Here is a 21,032-nt window from a genome sequence, read left to right as displayed (position 1 = left end):
TGAAGTTCATGCTTGTGAAATCTGCAAGTGATCCCAAGGGGGAGGGGAGCTCTGGGGCGGGTGTGTGAACGTCCAGGGTTCAATGTCAGTGGTCAGAAAGGAACAGCAACTGTGAGTTCTGGCACTCAACTTCCTTAGGTCAGTTCCAAAAGTCAAGCGTGACGTCACTAGGAGAGTGCAATTAAAACAGCGGCAATGTGGAGTGTCGGCGTGGCTGTGAAATCCCGGCAAGACTCATGTGACTGCTTCTGGGAGTACACATTGGTACAACCAGCTCAGGAGATTGTTTGGCAATAAACACAGGCCCACCTCTGACCCACATCCCCACTCATGGCAATGACCCCAGGTTAATGAGTGCATGTATGCGGTGAGCACACGGAGACGGTTCCAGTTCCCCACAGCAGCCCTGCCTGTAATGCCAACAGCTGAAAACAACCAAAATGAACAGGAGAATCAACATGAGAACCGTGGTGTGTTACAACTGCTACAGAGCAATGAAAAGAAACAAACCACGATTACACCAATGAGGATGAGGCTCCCAGACTTAATGGTGAGTGAAAAGGTCAGACACAAAAGAGTGTGTACTGAAGGATCCTGTTTATATGATGTCTGAAAACAAGTGAAGCATATCCTCAGAGGAAGAAGGTAGAATGACCGCCACCCCTGCAAGGGAGTGGGGTGGGTGGTAACCAGGATGGGACTGAAGGGAACTTTTTGAACTGGTGGGTGGTGGTTACATGAATGTGCATGCTCAGTCTCTAAGTCGAGTCCAACTCTTTGCGATCCCTTGGACTAGAGCCCACCAAGCTCTTCTGTCCACGGAATTTCCCAGGCACGAATAATAGAGTGGGTTGCCATGCCTGGGTTGCCGTGCCCTCCTCCAGGGGATCATCTCAGACCAGGGGTTGAACTCCCGTCTCCTACAGATTCTTTACCACTGGGCCACTGGGGAAGAAGTGTTTACGTAGGTGTACACAACATAAAAGGTCATTCAGCTATAGACTTTGGATCTGTGCACTTTGCTCTAGATATATGTTCTATCATAACAGACAAAAAGTTAAGTGTGGAGAGCCAGCAGATAGATGTAGAGCAGGTAGCTGGGTAGGATCTGTGAACCAGAACTCCCAAGGAAGTATAGACCATGCCTGTCGGTGCCTTCCCCTGGGTGCAGCTGGAAACTCTTCTTACTCTGTCCTGCAATAGGAGGCAGACCTCCTATTGCAACATGCAGATCTGCAGGACATTACAGGACTGGGGACCACCCATGGGAGCAGGGCCCACTCCATGGGGTGTGTAGGAGTGCAGTTAGAAGGAATTTTTGAACTCTGCAGTCATCCCCTTGACACTCTCACTAAGTTTTGAACCAGGGGCACTACATTTTTAGTTTGCACTGGGCTCCACAAATTATGTAACACATCTTGAATGGGAAGCTGTTATGTGTATCTGGGTCCTTGATTTCTGAAGGGCTGTTCCATGGAAAGAGAAGCACACATTTGGTGTCAGGAGTATGAAGTTAAGGAAGTTATAGAGCAACTGAGACTCGGCTTGATGTAAGGAAGAACTTCCTGCCAGTGCCAGTGCCTCCTAAAGAAAGATCAGCAGCCTGTTTGATGAACACCGACTGAGTGCCAAGCATCTTCCCTGCATCATCTGACTCTTCACAATAACCCTGTGATCAGGGACTATTGTTATCCCCATTTTGCAGAAGAGGAAACAGAACCAGGTTGTTATGGTTGAGCAACACTCAGTGGTTGGCAGTGAAGCTGGGATTCAAATCCAGGGTTAACTAAGCCAGCGTTGGCATTCACTGCCAGAGTTTTCAGAAATTCCAGTTGAGGGCTGCACAACCTCAGGAGCCAGTGGAGGGCCTTTCAGCTTTGGGAGGTGCAGAACTTCAGGGCTCAAGGTGGAAATTCCCACCTGAGTGCCAGCCGAGGGAGACTGGTCTTCAGGTGCTGGGCCTCATCTGGGGCCTGCCTTCATGGTTAAACAAGGGGCTAGAGACTCAGATGCTGGTAGGGACATGTTAATAAAGGCAGACACATGTGATACAATATAGAGGGGTGGACACCGTGGCAATTTAGAAAATTTTAGAAAAATTGTAACAAACATTAGGCAGGCAAAACCTAAAGCACTTCTGCAGGCTGCCCACAGGTCACCATTTAGTGGTTGCTGGTTTAGACTACCAGCCCCATGAGGGTCTGTCATCAATGTACCCATGGCCCAGCCCAGCACAGGGCCTGACATGCCCCAAAGGCAGCCTCTCTGTTCACCCCTCTCTGACCTCTGCTACACAGCAAAGCTGGGCTATTCTGCACAGGGCAGGATGCCAGCTCACCTGGCTATGCCACGCACACCTGATTGCTACTTCCTCCCTTTTCTCTGGATTCCCAGGAGCACAGGGATGATTTATGAGAATTTTCTTAGGAAAGAAAGACAAGTACTGGATAAATACTGGGATGGCACAGTGGTTAAGATCAGGGCCTCTCGAATCTAACCCTATCACCACCTAGCTATAGGATCTTAGAAAATACCTGGCCTCCCATTGCTTTGGTTTTCCATATCTGTAGAATGGGAGTAATAATAGTACTTAACCTACTTTTTTTATGACATAAGACATGTAATTTTGTAACCATTAAATGAATAATACATAGCTAGTGCCCAGAACGCATTTAATAGTCATTTAATCAATGATAAAATCAATTGTTCTTTATTCCGCAAATAGCTACCATTTGTCAAACCGACTACGTGGCAAGCACTGTGCCAAAAACTGGTCTTTGAAGTAATTATTCCACAAGTACAGACTGAACATGAACGTGGGGCGAACACTTCACAAGGCACAGGGTATCTCCTCATCACTCACTGTCCCGTGAAGCTCACATCTTCTTAGAGGAACAGAGTAAGAGCTATGGAGAAGAGCAGCATGGAGGTAGCGATAAACCACTTGCTGGAAATTACACAGAAGCGTGGATTTTTTGGGTGTCTCTCATGGGCCCTGCCTGGCAACACGGTAGATGGTAGCAAACATCAGTCCAGTGAACGAATACCACTGGATACTCACAAGATCCTATAAGGTACCTGCTGATACAAACAGCTGCGGTGAGGCTGAGCACCAGGCCCACGTCGCAGGAGGCATGGAGGGTGGCACCCATGCACACCCTCCAGGGTAGAGCGCTCTCTCCCCTAAGGCTCAGTCGCTGCCACCGCCCTTCCCTTGTGCCACCACGTGGATTTAAAACCCACGCGGCCACCCGGCTCCTGCCCCTCTTCCGCCATTGGGCAAGGCCGCCCGCACTTGTGTCCAATCGAATAGGGGCTCCCAGAATGCAAACTTGGGATTGGCTCGTCCGCTGTGTCATTTCGTGCTGCTTCTGACGTCAGCGGTGTCTGGCACCCCCGCCTCTTCCGCGTCTTAACTGGAGTTAAAGGAGCCGCACGGGAGAAGACGTGCATGTTGCTTCAGAGGCACTTTCAAGTAACCTTTAAATGTTTTTTTAAAAATAACGTTAATTGTAAAAAAATACAGCAAACCATATAAGAGAAATGTTAATTTCACTTAATCCATTACATAAAACTAGCTGCTGTTAACATTTTGGCATGTATCATTTAGTCTTTTTTCCTAATAATATAATTTTATTTGTACAAAACTGGGATCAGTTTTGAAGCCCATTTTAAAATTTACTTTAAAAGAAGTCCAAGAAGGGCTTCTTTCTATATTGTCAAATAATCTTTGAAAGCATGTTTTAAACAGTTGTGTTATATTTGATCTTCCTGATTCAACCAATCCCTTATATTTTTTCCTTAATTTCATTGAATTTTGCTTTTCCAAATGAAAATAAATAGGATCAAGTTCTCTGATTATTTCCTTAAAATATGTTGTAGAAATGGAATCAGAGGGTGAGGACATTCATCCTTTAAGGCCTGATGCATATTGCAAAATTGTCTTGCATACATTCATTCAGCAGGTATGTACTGAGCCATCATACCTGCCAGTTCCTGCTGTGGATACAGCAAAGAACAAGACATACGTAACCCATACCTCTTTCAAAAGTACTGTGCCAGTTTCATCACCTCTGAAGCCAGCATTGTGTTCCTAAGCCATGTGTCTGAGCCCAGGGCTCCCTGTGCAGAGGGGAAGAGGTTCTGTCTCCAGCTCCAGCACAGGGTCTGCAAACGGAAGGCTTAGAGCGTTTTCTGGGTGCCACATCCTTGGGTGGTGGGGGCCTGTTGGGGTATAATGATGCCCCATTCCTCTGGATTCCAACGGTTCCTGTCTGGTGTTCTGGAGGTCTTGGGGACCTCTGAGTGTCCCTTCCTGGGACCAAACATGGAGGACATGCAGGGACAGTCCAGCGAGAGACACTGAACAAAGCAACTCACAAATTCATTTAAAAATTACAATTTGGGCTAACTTCTCCAAAGGGAAGGAGGGTATTCTAGGGTTCACTGGGGTTTTGTATGGAACAGGGAGTTCCTGCAGTGCAGAGCATGAAGTAATAACAACAATTAACTTTGGGGGACTTCCCTGGCAGTCCAGGGGTTAAGACTTTGCCTTCCAATGCAAGGAGTATGGGTATGATCCCTGGTTGGGGAGCTAAGATCCCACATGCCTCATGGCCAACCCCCCCCACCCTCCAAATCATAAAACAGAAGCAATATTGTAAGAAAATCTCAATAAAGACAAAAAAATGGCCCACATTAAAAAAATAATAATAAACTTTTTTCAAGAGCCTCTTCCCAGCCAAGCCTGGGAATTTTCATATTTAATCCTCCCAATAGTGTTATAAGTTCCTTGATGGTCTCCATTTTAAAGGTGAGGAAACTGACGCCTGGATTCATTAAGTAATGTTTCCAATCAAGGCCTTGCAGTTAGCAGCGGTGGCCTATACCTAATGTGACCCCAGTTTTGGGCATGCAGAGTTCAGTCCTTGGGGAATGAATCACTGAATGATTGAGCCCCCAGAGGGTAAACTCTGCCCAGGCAGAGCCTGGCTTGCCATGGGCACCTTGTGGCATGGTCTCTGTGTGCCAGGTAGGGTGCCCATTGTCAGCCCAGCCCAGCCAGGCAGACACAGTCTTCCTGGCACCCTCTGCAACTAGCCTGGCCGATACCCTCATATCTGCTTCCTTCTTCACCAGCCCCCACCCCCCAAACCCAGCAGCAGAATGCCACCACCCAACCTGGCACAAAGGCCTTTCATGCCACCAAGCATCACAGGTTTACATTATTAATCACTCCTGACAACAGTGAAATGTATGGCTCTTGAGAACAGAGACACAGAACATTTCTGCTCCGGTATTTCTGGTCCATGAAATCAACTTGAATGACAAACAGTTCTTTCTGAAAGTGTTTCAGACATGAGTTGAACATCTGGAATCTTCCAAACCCCTCTCAGGCACAGCCTGCAGCAGGGAAGTCGATATACTAAGCTATTTAAGGTAACCAAAGGTTCTGCAGGGCTGGGAGTTGGGAGCAGGATGCTGGCTCAACCTGGCCTTGCTCCAGCAGCTTGCCCTTAGCCAAGTCATGTCCCTGCCTGGGCCTCAGTTTACCCACCTATCAGAAGACACAATGTAACTCAAATGTTTCCTTCTGTCCTTTCCTTCAAGCCCACACCTCATCTCCTTGCCTTGGTCCCAAAGCCCTGCCTTCTCTATGGAAACTAGTTCCCTGTGGGAAATGAGAAACTGGACCGAAGAGAAAGACTCCTCTAGTTGCATCTGTGACCAATTTAGCAGGGCTCCTTTGGCTTGTTGTTTGAGAGCTCAATGATGTGACATCTGTCCAGGAGCTGAACTCCTGTATCAGCAGCTAAGCACACAAACCACAACAAAACATACAATACACACACCCATCCTAGCACGAGTATGCACAGGGATACACCCCACACATGTGCAACAAATACAAACATGCACAACACACAAACCACACAGATACACACACACCCTCCTCACATCTTTTTTTCTTAAATCTTTATTTTTTTATTTGACTGTATTTAGTCTTAATTGTGGCATGCAGGATCTTCTCTGAGACATGGGGCTTGTCTCTAGTTGTAGTGCACGGCCTCCAGAGCATGCAGACTCAGCAGTTATGACATTCAGGCTTAGTTGCCTTGTGGAATGTGGAGTCTTAGTTTCCCACCCAGGGATCGAACCCGTGCCCCCTCATTGGAAGGCAGTCCCTTAACCACTGGACCACCAAGGAAGTCCCTTCACATCTTTATGGTTACCACATCAGGCTCTGGTACCAGGCAAGCACTCTTTCTTGGCAGGCGCAGACCAGGTTTCTGGCTTCCGGATACTAAGTTAGAAGCTTGCAGTAGGTGGGCAAAAGGAGACTGGGAGTGGAGTGGGTGAGCAACCTGAGGAGATAGCCTGTCAGGAAGGGGGCCTCACATGTGACTTATCTGTTTACATATGCAGGTGCCTGCATGCGAGCTAAGTCGATTCAGTCATGTCTGACTCTTTGTGACACTATGGACTGTGGCCCTCCAGGCTCCTCTGTCCATGGGATTCTCCAGGCAAGAATATTGGAGTGGGTTGCCATGCCTTCCTCCAGGGGATCTTTCTGACTCAGGGATCAAACCCGAGTCTAGTCTCCTGCATTGGCAGGTGGATTCTTTACCTAGTGCCACCTGGGAAGCCCCACAGGTGCAGATACTGCTCATTTACTCTGCAGAGATTTGCTAGCTGCCCACTGCATGCCAGACCCTGACCAATGGACTCACCGGAGTCACATGGGGGACAAGCCAGAATGCCCTGCCCATGTGGCATTGCCAGTGAACAGTAAGCAGTTGCCAGACAGTGAACATGCAAACACATGTCCGATGTTACTGGTCACTGTGCTGAGACCTTGAAACACTCCCCAGACCCCTATCCTATGAAATCCTGTTCCTGCCCTGCTTAAGGGCAGATGAAACGTGGCTTCAGTGAGGAGATGTGGGCTGCAAAGTTCATCCAAGTGGGATTTCGGCAGCAGGCAAAGGAAGCCTGTATGAAGCCCAGGGAGCAGTGGTGACCCAGTCCAGTGGGAAAGGCAGGGCAGACCCAGGCAGAGGTAATGAGGATGGGGCAGGGGAGCAGAAACACTACCTGCTGAGGTCAGTCCACAGGCTGTGGGCCAAAGTCCCTGAATTCACATTCCGCTCCACCTCCCTCCTAGGTCCACTAGCCTCAGTGTCCCCACCCACCCAATGGGAATGCCATTAGCTTATACTTCACGGGACTGCTGTGGGGATCCAGAGGACTGAGTCCTGGCTCCCTGTAGGATTCTGATGCATATTTGTCGAGTGATTAAATGGACAAATATGAAGTGGCCAGAAGAGGTCCTGGCACACAGGCAGTTTCCAATAAATGCTCTTATTAGTGTTTAAAAGCAAAACAAGACCAAAAAAATCATAAAAATACAAAGTCCCAAAATACTAATTTGGGAACATCAATAGGCCCCTTAAACCACCAGCAGGACTAACGGGTAGGGAGCTGGGGGAAAAAGTGACTCAGCCGGAAGGGGTTTCCAAAGGTGGTAAGTTGGGAGTAGAAGTGGTTAAACCACTTCAGGCCGTTGGAGACTGCTTCTGAAAAGGCAGCTCTGTCCCACAGGCCTGGGGGTAGCAGGAGGTGAGAGGGCAGAGCTGGACCGCAGAGGCTGGGATCTGCCTTGTCCCCTCTGTCCGCTGTCAAAGCAGGCCCCAGCAGGCACAGTCAGGACACGGCCAGCCACCCTCAGCCACAGCCAAAACCCACGCTGGCTTCCTTGGTCCCCAACTGGCTGCCAACCTGGGCTTGGCACCTAAGCAGGACGTCTGCAGGATTTGCTGGGCCCTTTGTTCAAAAATGATCAGTTATGAAGAATTTCAAGATGGTGACAATAGAACATCAAACCAAGCACGGGCCCTTCTGAGCATAAGACACTGGCACCTGGCTGGGTTGCACACCCGTGAAGCTGTGTGCACGAAGCCCAGCCCTGTAGTGGGAGTGAGGCGTCCTCACTGGCCTGGACCACACGGTTTCTATCTGAAAACCTCCTTGTGGCGGATCCAGCCCCTGCTCAGGGCAGACAGCAGCATGTGCTGTTTGGAGGCCCTGAAACACCTGTGCCCAGCGGCTGTCTGGGAACACACACCCATTTCACAACCCCACCACCTGTAACTGGGTTGGGAAATGTGTTCTAAGTCCCAGATTTCCTTTAGTTCCTCTTCCACCAAGAACTTTGGCCTGGGCACTTGCTGTCCCCAGCCTGGGGTTCCTTCCCTGCTGTCCCACTCTGCTGAGGGGCCATCTGACCCCTTGGGATCCAGCTGCATCCAGGATGAGTCCTTTTGTTCCTTTCCGACTCTTGTCCCTCTGAAACCATTGCCTGGACTTACATGTTTACAAATCTGTTGTCTGTCTCACCTGCAAGCATCTGAGCCTCAGGAGGCCCCTAGGAAGATGCTCCATAAAGATGAGTTGAATGAAACTCCACCTCCTCTGAGTGGGCTACTCTGATTACTAACCCGGCCTCTATCTCACTGTTACCATGTCTGATGTAACTTAGTTTAGCTATGGGTTTGCATGCCTGTCTATAGTCTCTCTTGCCCACCGCCCCCCCACACCCACAATGTCACATGAGAGTGGGGAGTTTGTTTTTCTATTTTTTTATTTATGGCCATGCTGGGTCTTTGTAGCTATGTGAGCTTTTCTCTACTTGGGGCGAGTAGGGGCTACTCTTAGTTGCGCTGTGCAGGCTTCTCACTGTGGTGGCTTCTCTTGTTATGGAGCACAGCCTCAAGGATAAGTAGGGTCAATAGTTTTGGCTCCCAGGCTTTAGAGCACAGGCTCAATAATTGTGGTGCTCAGGCTCAGTTGCTCCATGGCGTGTGGGATCTTCCCACACCAGGGATTGAACCAGAGGCCCTTACATTGCAAGGTGGAGTCTTTACCCCCAAGCCACCTGGGAAGCCCCGGGAGTTTGTTTGGGTAGCTGCCCTGTGTCTACTAGACCCAGTACAGTGCCTGGCACTGAAGAGGGGCACAAAGGAAGGAAATTCTTTCCCCAGCTTTCAGTCTTCTTCCCACGGACTCAGGCTGGTCCCACAGAGGTGGGCCACCTCCCGCTTCCAAGAGGGCAAGTTCTCCCACCCTGCCCACATCACCTCATCCCCTGACTGGTCCAGTAGTGGGCTCTGCCCTTCCTCATCACTGAATTCCCAGCATTACATAGGGCTGTGCCTGGCACACATAGGGTTGCCAGATTTAGCAAATAAAAACACAAGCCATCCAGTTAAATTTAAATTTCAGATAAGCAACACATAAATGTTTAGTGTAAGTATGTCCCAAATACTGCACAAGATACACTTATACAACAAGCTGTTCATGGTTTGTCTGACATTCACATTGATCTATCTGGCAGCCCCACGCACACAAGAACTTTCGTGAGTGTGGGTAGTCAGGTGCTTGCTTCTTCCAGAGCACCTCTGTCCCTGCCTGCTTCCTACTCAGCCAGGGGCCCTGTCATTGTGGGAAGACTTTCCAGTTGTCAATGCCCTCATCTGTAAAAGAGAAAATAATATCATACCAGTTCCTCCCCTCCCAAGATTCTATGAGGATTAACTGGCCTAACTGCTAATATATACATTGCTGGTGGCTCAGACAGTAAAGAATCTGCCTGCAGTGCAGGAGACCTGGGTTCCATCCGTGGATTGGGAAGATCCCCTGGAGAAGGAAATGGCTACTCACTCTAGTATTCTTGCCTGGAGAATCCCATGGACAGAGGAGCCCGGCGGGCTACAGTCCATGGGGTTGCAAAGAGTCAGACATGACTGAAGTGACTGAGCATGCATGCATGCTAATATATATTCAACCCTCTTCTTACCAACTTCCAAGCCACTGCCTCCTTCACCTCTTTGGATCACCCCAGGCAAAGACACTATTAGCATTCCCATTTCGAAGAGAAGGAAACTGAGGTCGGAGAGATGAAGGTACTCACCGAGGTCACATGACTGTGTCCCACTCATCTTTGGAGGTGCAGTTGCCACCATCACACTGACATTCTGCATTAAGGCCTCCAGGCAAAACTCACTTTGCAAACAGGACGGAGACCAATAACTCATTCCCGGTGACACCATCAAAACAGCATGTCCACAGTGTAGGTGCTCATTAAATGTTCCCGTGCTGTTGTCCCAGACAGATCAACCAGAGGTTGGTATTGTGGATTTGTTTTTTTCATCCACTGAATTAACTGGTTATTTTTGCCAGCCAGAGGTTTAACCTGGATTGTATAAAATGCTGCCCCATTTCCAAGACAATCAACCTGTGTGATTCTTGTGGTCGGACAGCCCAGATCAGCTGCAAGACTTCAGGATAGTAGAGACAGCCGCTCCTGGCCTCAGCCAATTCCTGGCACTCAGGGCTCGCTACAGCTCAAGGAATGTCTGTTGTTTGAATGACTCAAGGAATGGCTTAAAGGAGGGGAAATGCTGGTGACCCCCTGTGGCCTGACACGTGAATGGGGCTCAAGGTCATTCCCAGGCCCTGACAACATTCTCACTACCTCCCCCCATAAGCCCTGCCCCCAAGGAATGCTCAAGACTCTCCTGTTTTTCCTCTAAACTGCTGAAGTTAAACTGCAGCAAGACCTTCCCCCTCCTTCCTTAGACGTGTTGGTGAGACCTGCCTCTTCTTTAAGGGAGGGGCTGAGACTGCCATGAGTCTGTGACATGGGTGCCCTCCATGGTAAGTCCTGAGCAGGCCCTCCCTTCCAGGGCCCTGGGCTTGGCTTCCTCACCAGCAAGTCACCCTGAGCTTGAACCCTCTAGAAAAAGCTTCCAGCTTGTGCTAAGAAAGCAAGAGGCATCACTGTGCCCAGTTGCAGAACAGAGCTCACCACTTCCTGGGCTGGCTTTGTCTGAGTTCTGCGAGATACAGCTATGGTTCCACAACTTTTAAGCCTCCCCCCACCAAGCTGCCCGCCTGGTCCCTGCCCGCCCTCGCCTCCCCCACCCCCCACCCCCGGGCCAATGCAAAAATTGTCTCTGCCTATTAAAAAAATTCCAGGCAGTACAGGGATATGTGGAGGATATTTCAAGAACTAAAAATATCTGGGGTAGGGGGTCTGACCTGGGTTCAGCTTAGAATTCCTTCATTGTGTGACACCCCCACCCCGCCAGTTTCCGTGTCTGTAAAATGGGAACAATAATATACCTGCCCCTCAGAGTAGGTGTCTGATTGCCTTCTTGTTTGGTAAGTTTCTGGCACAAGGTAGTAAGTACTTGTTAAATAAATAGAGACTCAGGGCAGGGTCTAGGAGAGGATACACCGAATTGTTGAGAGGATGGAGGTGTGCCAGGCAGGGGGGCCTCTTACATAATATTTTAATATCTTTTTAATTCCAGGAGACTGTGTTCTTGTAGCACTTGTGTAATTAAAACTTGAAATAAAAGTACACCCCCACACTTCCTCCCCCGTCTTTAGAACTCGGGAGCCGCTTCTTCCCCATCGCCCACCACAGGCCAGTGGCCCTTTGGGCAGCAGACGTAGGGTGTGGATTCGCCCCGGGCCTCGCTGGCCGGGACTGTGCAAGTCCCCAACACGTATTTACATGACAAGGGTTCCCGGGCGTTTCTCGGAGCAGTCCGGGGCGTGTCTACAGGAGTTCTAGTTTTCCCCAGTCGACCTCCTCTAGGTCGAGATAAATTGCGCGGGGGGCGCAGTGGGCTTGGGGCCTCTTGGAGCTGCAGATCTGGAATCGGGGAGTTGACTGCGAAATCAGGTAACGGATGATCTGAAGGGCTCCCCGCCTTTCCCTAATTTCCCTTGACCTGAGTCCGAGGGACCTCGTGCTCCTCTGAAGGGGGACAAGCTTCCCCCCAAAGCCTCGGTCAAGGACCCCGAGGTCCGGGTTGTGGGGAACGCACCCACAAAGGCTGGGACCCAATCCCGCTCTCCCGGGCCTGGCCTGAGAGGGTCAGAGCTTCCAAACTGACCGCCGTTTGGGAGGGGACGCTGCACCCTTCTTTCGCTTCGCGGGTCCCGGGTCTACGCGGACCGCCCTGCTCTGGCCCTTTAAGAGCCCGCCCCCTTCCCCGTCACCCCGCCCCGCGGCCCGGGGAGGGGGTGCGGGAGAACCTCGGCGGGGATTGGCGCAGCGCGCGCCCCCTCCCCGGCCCCCGCGCGGTGGGAACCGGCAGCCCCGTCTAGCGCTGACGTCAGACCGTCTGCCTGCCTCCGACCGCGGTCTCGGAGCGAAACCCGATCTCCTTGGACTTGAATGAGGAGGAGGAGGCGGCGGCGGCGGAGGCGCTCGGCTGGGGGAAGCTAGCAGCAGAGGCTCAGCCCCGCCGGCAGCGCGCGCCCCGGCTGCCAGCCCATTTCCCGGACGCCACCCGCGGGCACTGCGGACGCCCCCGGGGCTGCGGAGGGGCAGCCGGGGGTGCGCAGAGGAGCGCGGCCCCGAGCACTGAGTCCCACGGCGCCCCGGTAACTTGGCAGCGCCCAGAGCCCGGCTAGCCGGGGCGCGCCTTCCCCGCCGCGCGCCTCCTGCATGCGGGGCCCGAGCGCCGGGCGCCGGCCGGAGCCCCCCCCGGCCGCCCCCGAGCCCCCTGCGCCCCGCGCCGCTCCGCCGCGCCGTCCATGCACCGCTTGATGGGGGTCAACAGCACCGCCGCCGCCGCCGCCGCCGCTGGGCAGCCCAATGTCTCCTGCACGTGCAACTGCAAACGCTCTTTGTTCCAGAGCATGGAGATCAGTGAGTGACCCCGCGCCCCCTTCCCCGGAGGCCCCGTCAGGTTCGGACCCCGAATCGAGATGCAGATGCGGGGCGGGGGCCCGGGCCGTGCGCGCCCCCTCGGGCTGTGCGCCCTGCGCCCCGGCTGCGCCCGCCGCGCCCCGGGCGCGCCCTCCCGGCTCGCGGCAGCTGGCGGCCGGCCCGGCTTTGTCCCGCGGCGCTGAGAGCCTGGCACGGCCCCCGCTGCCCGCGCCCCGCCCGCCGGGACTCGGACCCGGGGCCGAGCAGCGCAGAGGGCGGCAGGGCGCCGTGCGCGGGAGGGCTGGGGCGGGTGGATCCGTGAAGTTTCCATTTTATTTCCCTAAGGGGCAGTCGCAATGGAGCAATTAGGCCGGCTCTTTATCAACTTTGGCTTGGGGGCAGGGGGGGAGTCCGGCGTGTGAGACACTGTCTGGCCTGCGCGGTGTCTGGAGCTCCGGGTGTGTGTCTGGAGTGTGCGTGGCGCTGTGGGTCTCGGTCTATGGGAGTGGGTTTCCGTGCCGTCCGTGGAGTGTGCTGTGACTGTGTGTCTCTGTCTGGGTCTCGGCTTCCCTCTCTGTGTGTCTGGCTGCCCCAGGAGTGTGTGCCCGAGTCTTCTTGGTCTCTGAGTCCCTCTGTGTCCGGGTCTGGGTACCTCTTTTGAGTGTGTGCGTCTCTCTGAGGGTCTGGGGACCATTTGTGTCCAGGTTTCCGAGTCCAGGGCTCAGCGCTGGCTAGACGTGGATCCTGAGTGTGTGTCATTGTGTGAGTGTCTGTGTCCCCGACGCACCTATAAATAGCCTCTGTCTGGACAGCTTGGCTCAGTCTGGCTGGGACGGTGGTTACAAATGAGTCAAAGTTTGGGGCTGTCTGTATTTGGGACTGCCTTGCTCCGAAAGGGGGAGGTAGACTTAGGGTGGGGAGGGGAGTGTTTGAAGCTTGATGCTGACTGGCCCTGCACTCGGAAGAGTTGAGAGGGGAATAAGCCTGGAGTCCCAACATCCGTAGCCCACCCATGTGGGCTTTGGTCTAGGTGGTGAATTGACTGCCACTGCCAGGGGACTGCCTTCTAGCCTATACTCCCTACCCCTGCCCATCCTTTTGGGGACCTCTTGCCTCTCTGAGCTTTAGATTCCCAGTCTTTGCCCCCAGTCACTCCAGGCGGGGGTGGCACACAGCCCTTCCCTGCAAGGGCCAGCCTTCCAGCTGGGACCAGGAGTCCAGAGTCAGCCGCCACCAAGGCGAGGGCAGTCACTGGGTGACTCATAAGCCAGTTTCCGCAGGCGGCTGCCACAGTTTTCGGCCCCTGAGCCTGTACAGTGAAGCGCAAGAGGTAAAAATAACCCGTGACCGGCCAGGCTGGGGCAGGCTGGCTGGCTTTGGTGGTAGGTCCTTCCATCTGCCCGTGCCCCCCCTTCCCCGCCCTCCAGTCCTGGAATTGAAAGCCTTGCTCCGCCCCCCCCCCCACCCCTCCCAGCTGCCCCACGCCAGGCCAGCAAGATGCCAGGAGAACCTGCCCAGAGCCAGCGTTTGCGGAATTGAGTTGCACTAAACCACATTGCTTCCAAAGGCCCTTTGTGAACTTGGGAGGCTAATGAAATGCACGAGGATATTATTAAAATATGTTCGCACACGTTTGGAGAGCTTCGTCCCTCTGTGGTGCTTTATTTCTTCCCCTCCTGTAAAGCTGTCTTAGGAGCTCCCCCTGCCCCACCAGGGGTTGGCGGTGTCAGCCAGAACTTATCCATTATGAGGGCTGGGCACAGTCAGACATTCCACTCTTCTTCCTTTGTGTTCAGGACTTTTTAAAAAATTCATTTTTATTTCTGTGCCTTCTTGGGCTAACTAGCCCTGACAGTATCTTGGCTGACACGGAGGGGCTGTTAAGTCCGTTGCCTGTTGTGACTGCTGTGCATCGGCATCCGAGAGGGACCCTTGAGGTTAGTGCGCCTGGAACCCGGGCCTGCTCCAGCTGGCCCCGAGGTGGCCCATTAGTCACCATATTCCGTGTATTTTTTACACATGGCCCCTGCTTCCTGGAAGAAAGCCCAGGGCAGGGAGGGAAGCGGTCTCTAAAGCGCAGGTATAATATAACAGTTTGTTGCAAGTGCTAATCAGGTTTCCCGGAAATGGTCTGATGAGGAAGCCTTTAAGGCCTGGAGTTTCTTTATACAAAAAGAAAGAAGGAAGGATGAAAGGAAGGAAAGAAACGGACAGTGGCCACTGTGCATTTCCCGTGGCCTGAGTTGGGGGTTCAAGTAGGTCAGAGTTGGATTTGGAAGTGGGCTGAAGGGCAGTGTCCAGGTGGCTCCTCTTCTAGAGATGAAGAGATGTCCCTTGGCAGTCCCTTAAGTTCTCTGGGCCTCAGCTCTCTCATCTGAAAAAGGAGACCATGATGGTTGAAAAAACAAACAAACTCTACCATCTTTTAAGATGAGACCTCTCCCCTCCAAAGTCTGGCTTGAATAGTGCTGGGCCCTGGTGTGGACGTCAGTGGCACCAGATTTCACAACCGGGGTTCATACCCTCAATTTAGAGATGCAGGGAAGTGACAGTGAAAAGCTTTGCCCAGGCCCCCAGTCAACGCTTAGACGTAGGTACTCGTGGAATGCACACACCATCTTGATTATGGAATGGGGGCCCCAGAGTAGGGGTCCACCTTCACCTTGTGGGCTGGAGATCAGCAGCATCTCCTTTGCCCCCGAGAGACTGGGAATTGGGTGGGCTCTGAGGATCATCTTGACTTTGACAAGACACTGCCCAGACTCTCCAGGGGCCCCCATCTTTTCTGAGCCTTGAGGGGTGAGGGCTGCTGTCTGATGGGAATTCACTGTTCCCAGAACACACCCTTGAAAAAATACACCCGTTTTGTAAATGAGCCAGGGGTCTTAGAATCAGACACAGCCAGCTCGAGTGACAGCCCACTGGAGATGATCGCTGAGGAGTCGGATGCACTGACTTTTGAGGAAAGGATTCCTCCTGGTATACGTTTGCATTTTTCTTGGCATTCTTTGACCTCGTTTTAGTTCTTCTGCACCTGTTAGAAATCACCCCCTTTCTCCTCCAGCTTCTGCTTGAGACTTTTGGGGGCAGCCAGGTGCCCACTCTGCTTTCTGGACAGGCTGAATTGTGGGGCCAGACAATAACCAACTGTTGGTTCTGGTGGCAGTATTTCAGGAGGATCCTGGGAGGTGCCCCTGACCTAACCCTGCCCTGCATCTCTGCAGCAGTGTCTAATGTGGGAGCGTTTATTTTTTAAACAGTGGCATCATAAGTCCCTGATTCCTCTTCTCTGACCTCTTCTCCGATCCCGAAAATCTTCTTCAGCACTAGAGACTCAGAAGCTCACAGGACAGCCCAGTTTTCTGGCAATTTGTGTGGCACGTGTGCTATGCATGTGTAACACTTGAATGCCGGGGAATGTCAACCCGGGCTCTAGGATGCCTGGGCCAGACAGTTCCTTGCTGGGACGAAGGGGACGGTTGTCTTGGGTGTTGGTGTTTTACTCAGCATCCTGGCCTCTACCCTTTAGAGATCAGGAATAGGATTCTCCTTCCCCCACCAAGTTGTAACAACCAAGAATGTCTCCAGACTTTGGCAGGTGCTCTCTGAGAGGCACATTGTCCCTGGCTGACAACTACTGTTATAATCAGTTACTGGCTTTTCCAAGGGGACTGGGTGGGGGAAGAGGACAGAGATGATCATCAGTTCCCTTCCGAAATCAGTCCCCGTGAAGCCCAAGTTGGCATCTGCCACTCATCCACGTAGCCTTTATTGAGCACCTGTTGTGTGCCACACAGGGAGGATTGGAGCTCCTTCTTGATGAAATTTCCGGTTTTCGCCTTAAATTTGCTTTTACCACCGGGAAAGACGCAGGCACCCATGAAAACAGATATTTCAGGTTTCTGGTTAAACTATTGATTCAACATCAGCTTTTACACCCGTGGGCCCTCTCAGTTGGGACTTCTAACCCACATGTTTTCTGCCTGGGTTTTAGGTTGAGGTGCTGTAAGAGGCTGAGTTTTGACTGGATCTCAGGTCAGGCCCTTGGCCATGGCCTCCCAGGAGGCCTGGGTCAAGCCAGCTACATCGCTTAGTGTGATCTGAGGTCAGGGGTGAACTTAGTGTTTGTCCAAACACAGAACCACTAGTGGCTCTTGTGCACACATGCATACACAAGCACACACGTGCGTGTCCACACACACCCCTCGGCATGCAAACACACACGCACACATATGGGTTCACATAGTCAGCTGCTAGCCCTTTCTGCCTTTCCTACCAGCTTCTCTTGGTGTTGGGAATGGTTACAGCTTCTTCTGGGCATGTGAGAAAAATAAAAAGGAAAAAAAGTGCACACACACTTCCTCCCTGATGAGTTGTGCAAATATATGCACTCTCCCTTCGAAAGAGAAGGGAGATGGAGCTGTGGGTGAGGCTGCAGAGGAGAGGAGGCTGGAGGCAGGGAGTGGGGCAGGCACTTCTTACGTTTGGGACTGCAAGATGCGAAAGATCCATTTGCACCTCAGTAATCCCAGAGCAACCAGCTCAGGTGTGCCTAAGTACCCGCCTCCATGTACCTGCCCCACCTCATCTAGCCCAGGGCCAGGGTTTTTAAACGCTTATGGGTCTGGCAATTGTCAAATCATAAGAAAGTGTTGGAGAGGAGGGTGCTGGTGGTGGACCCCCACCAGAAGGCCTGCGTGGCATTGTCTCCTCTGGTGTTATCACCCAGAGAGAAGTTGGCAGGCAGCTGGGCACCTGGGATCCTGAACAAAGAGAAGGAGCTCTGACAGGTTGAGTGTTGGAAGCTATACTCCTGCCGGCCTTGGGCACTTTGGTGCACGTGCTGAGTAGCAGATCAAGGCTGAGGACCCATTCTGTGCTTTTTAAAAGGTGTTGTATGCACGTGTGCCTGTGTGTGCGTGTGAGGTACCCTTGGTTGGGGTAGGGCTGGGTGCTGTGTGTGCCGCATGCCCGTTCATCTTTGTGAGCCCGTGGAGCAGAAAGGATGTACCCGCTGCTTGGGGGCTTCCCAAGGCCCGAAGAGGACAGCTCAGGGTGGCAAACTTGTTGTCCTCGGGGTGGGGGGGGCGGAGCTGCAGAGAACCAAGGGCAGAAGTGCCCCATGAGGCCAGATCTCCCAGTTTCAGGGGACCGAGCTAGATTTTGTTGTAAAACTCCTGGATTTTAAGTACAAGCTATTTCTTGTTTTCTCACCTGCTTGCAGACCCTTTCCAGCCCGAGGACCACAGTGGGTTCAGAGCCAGAGGGATGGAAGCTCCGCCCCCGTATCAGCATGCTGGCTATGTCCCATGTCCCTCGGCCCATCTGTCAGGCTGGGTGACAACAGCTCCCGTGTGCTGGGGTGTTGTGAGGATTCTCGAGGAGTCTGGCCTGCTGTTTGCACTGTGTGTTTCTGGGGGTCGGCAGTGACAGTGGGTGGACTTGGCCTGATGACCTACTTGTCCTGTCCCCAGCAGTCACACTCTGGCCCATCACCTGTTGAGAAGACCTTCAGAAGAGGGTTTCCCCACTCTGAGCCTGGGGTGCCAGAATTGGCTGGGAATGTTGGAATGAACAGGCCCGTGCGGGATCATGACCTTGAGAGTGGAGGTGACTGAATATTTGTGTGTGTCATTGTCCCTGGCTGGCAAACCCCCAGCACATCCACCCTTGGTCTAGAAGCTCCAGACATCTCTTAGGGTCCCCTGCTGGGTTCCTGGAGCCCACAGCCCACTTTGGAGGCAGAAGCTGGGCTCTGGGGCTGTGTGCAGCCCTGAAGTCAGCACCACCCTGACCTCAGATACCCACTGGATCCATTCCTTAAGATGGGAGCTCACAGCCCAGAGACTCAGAATGTGGGTGTGAGGCTCTTGTTTTGAAAATTCATTTCCATTTTTAACAAGTGACTGTATGGGGGTCGGGGGGTGGCCATCATATAGATACTCCATTCTTCTTTTCCGGGGGGTGGGGGGTTGTCTCAAGTCTCAGCCTCTGAGCCACCAGCATCTGAAGTCGTGTCAACTTCTCTTTCTTTTGGGTGACACCACAAAGCCAAACCCTGACACCGCAGGGTCTCGCCAGGGCCTCCTCAGGCATCCGTGAGGTGTCTTTCGGCAAGCTGGGAAAGGGCCCGGAATGGCTTGCCAACAGGAGCTGGGGCTTCGGCACCCCAGGAGAGGCCGAGAAAGGTTTGGGGCATCCCCAGGCTTTCCCAGAGCCACAGAGCAGCTTCTGTCTTCTGTTTCCAGGGTGACTGATGGATTTTTGTTTCCACTCCCTTTCCTAGCTGGATATGGAGAGCTTATTATGTGCCAGGCACTAGTGACGCATTTTTCTCCATCTTCAAAACAACTCTGGAAGAGAGCTGTTGCTGTCACCAATTTGCAGATACAAATAGTGGGAATCAGAGAGGGTAAGACACTTGCTCCAGGTCACACAGCCAGGAACTGATGTTCTGCTGGGATTTCACATCTCAGTGCCCTGACCCTGCAGCCCATGCTCCTGTGATTTCTTCCCCATGACACCACAGCAATTCCCATTCATTAGGGAGAAGCACCAACAAATCTCAGGCCACACAGTTGTGTCCTTTTCACTCTAGCAGTGCGCTGGCTGACTGTTCATTGGAAAGGTCTGCATCAAACATGTATCTTGCATCAGGCTGTCGCTGTCTCCAGCTCCTTCCCCCACCTCCAAACTACCACCATCTGATCTGGTGTCAGGGGCTTGGAAAGTCACCCAGGACTGTCCCTGGAGGGGCCATATCTTTACTTTTCCAGGATTTCCAGGTCGTCCGGGGTCTGGGCATGCCAGCCTTCTGGCCTGGTGAAATGATGATTATCTAGACTTTACAGGGGACCTGCGTGGAGCAGAGCATCCCAGACTAGTCATTCCTGTTTGGGCTCTGCGAGCCCTCTCTGGGTCTCTCCTTCCAGACCTATCCATAGTGTTGAATGTTGTGTAATGAGTTGTGTCATCTCTCTCTCTTCTGGTTGCCAAGTGCCAAGAGGTTGGAGATAGTATCAGTTTTGTTCATTATATTCTGAACCTGGTTGGTACTTTGTGTATGAAGGGGGATGGAAGGGAAGGACAGGCAGACTCCTAAGAGATTCCAGGCAGGACAGGATGTGGTCAGGATGTAGACCTGCAAGACCATCCTTTTGGGGTTCCATCCTGGGCCTCCGCTTGCCCCTCTGCAGAACAGCGGGGAGGTTAACACCCACTTCAGAAATTGTCAAGACAGTCTCCCAGCAATCAAAAGCACCTCTAGCACAAAATGCCGTTTTGAATACCAGAGACATTTCCACTGTTTGGGGCAGGAAGCTGTGTGCCCTCCCATCCTCCTCCCACCATCTCTCCTGAAGACCTCAGAGCCCTATGTGAGGGCGGGTGCAGAAGCCCACGCAGACACGCCCCTGCCACCGCCGTCTCGCCCAGGGAGGTTGGGGGTCTCTCAGTGTCACTTTAGTGCCACTAGGCTTCCCAGGTGGCGCAGTGGTAAAGAATCCGCCTGCCAGTGCAGGAGACTCAAGTTCAATCCTTGGGTCAGGAAGATCCCCTGGAGAAGGAAATGGCAACACACTCCAGTATTCTTGCCTGGAGAATCCCATGAACAGAGGAGCCTGGCAGGCTACAGTTCATGGGGTCACAAGAGTTGGACATGACTGAGCACACACACAAGAGCTTAGAAGTGACAAAGGCACATCACCAGGACCTGCCCCACATCCCCAGAAGGAGGATTTCTAGGGTAACTCTTTTCTGCACACACTTGCTTTGGTTGCCCTTTCCGTTTGGCATTGGCTCCAACGTAACTGTGAGACCCGTAGATTGGAAGGGGTGAGGCAGCTACTGTGAGGTTCCAGGTAGTGAGTGGATCTTCCTAATTTTCCCACACAGTCTGATAATGCATTTGTTTTGGGGGGTGGAAGGAAGAAGGGGTAAGTCTCTGGACTTATTGTCGGAGCCTCTGCAGTGCACTTGCTCCGATGTCGAAAGCTTCGGGAAATGTGGAGTCTGATTTCTCTTCTTTCCCTTCAGATGTATTTATGGAAAGAAAAAGTGAAAGTGTTTGTCACTCAGTCATGTCTGACTCTTTTGTGACCCCATGCACTGTAGCCCACCAGGCTCCTCTGTCCATGGGATTCTCCAGGCAAGAATGCTGGAGTGGGTTACCATTCCCTTCTCCAGGAGATCTTCCTGACCCAGGGATCAAATCTGGGTCTCCTGCATTGCAGGCGGTTTTTTTTTTTACCATCTAAGCCACCAGGGAAGCCCTTAGATATATTCGTAACTACAGTCATGCACTGTTGTA

General features: G+C 52.4%; 1 protein-coding gene and 2 long non-coding RNA genes across 6 annotated transcripts in view; 2 read left to right on the top strand and 1 right to left on the bottom strand.

The window, feature by feature from the left end:
* Positions 1-302: 302 nt before the first annotated feature.
* LOC147360522 (uncharacterized) lies at positions 303-2,957 on the top strand. The gene is made up of 2 exons (XR_015138654.1): positions 303-550; positions 2,726-2,957. It is a non-coding gene; the product is annotated as an uncharacterized LOC147360522 (long non-coding RNA).
* On the bottom strand, positions 2,695-10,896 carry LOC147360521 (uncharacterized). Its single transcript, XR_015138653.1, has 2 exons — positions 9,968-10,896; positions 2,695-3,480 (listed from the first exon to the last, which is right to left on the bottom strand). It is a non-coding gene; the product is annotated as an uncharacterized LOC147360521 (long non-coding RNA).
* A 590-nt stretch (positions 10,897-11,486) lies between these two features.
* The window catches only part of PMEPA1 (prostate transmembrane protein, androgen induced 1), a 57,460-nt gene continuing 47,914 nt past the window's right edge, over positions 11,487-21,032 (top strand). Inside the window, exon 1 of one of the 4 annotated variants that reach the window (XM_086330933.1) lies at positions 11,487-11,749. Coding sequence is in view for 2 of the 4 variants with exons in the window: in XM_086330929.1 (XP_086187055.1) it covers positions 12,610-12,724 (115 nt within the window). In the remaining 2 variants the exon portion in view is untranslated. Of the gene's footprint in view, positions 11,750-12,230; positions 12,765-21,032 lie in introns of those variants that run through there. The other 3 variants (XM_086330935.1, XM_086330929.1, XM_086330930.1) reach the window with 3 other exon arrangements.

This window comes from Bos grunniens, chromosome 13 (genome assembly GCF_055505025.1).
Source record: "Bos grunniens cultivar Pamir isolate PY7600 chromosome 13, Bosgru_T2T1.0, whole genome shotgun sequence".
NCBI classification, from domain to species: Eukaryota; Metazoa; Chordata; class Mammalia; order Artiodactyla; family Bovidae; genus Bos; species Bos grunniens.
The sequence above is the reverse complement of the archived record's forward strand: the minus strand, read 5'-3'. Positions and strand labels throughout refer to the sequence as shown.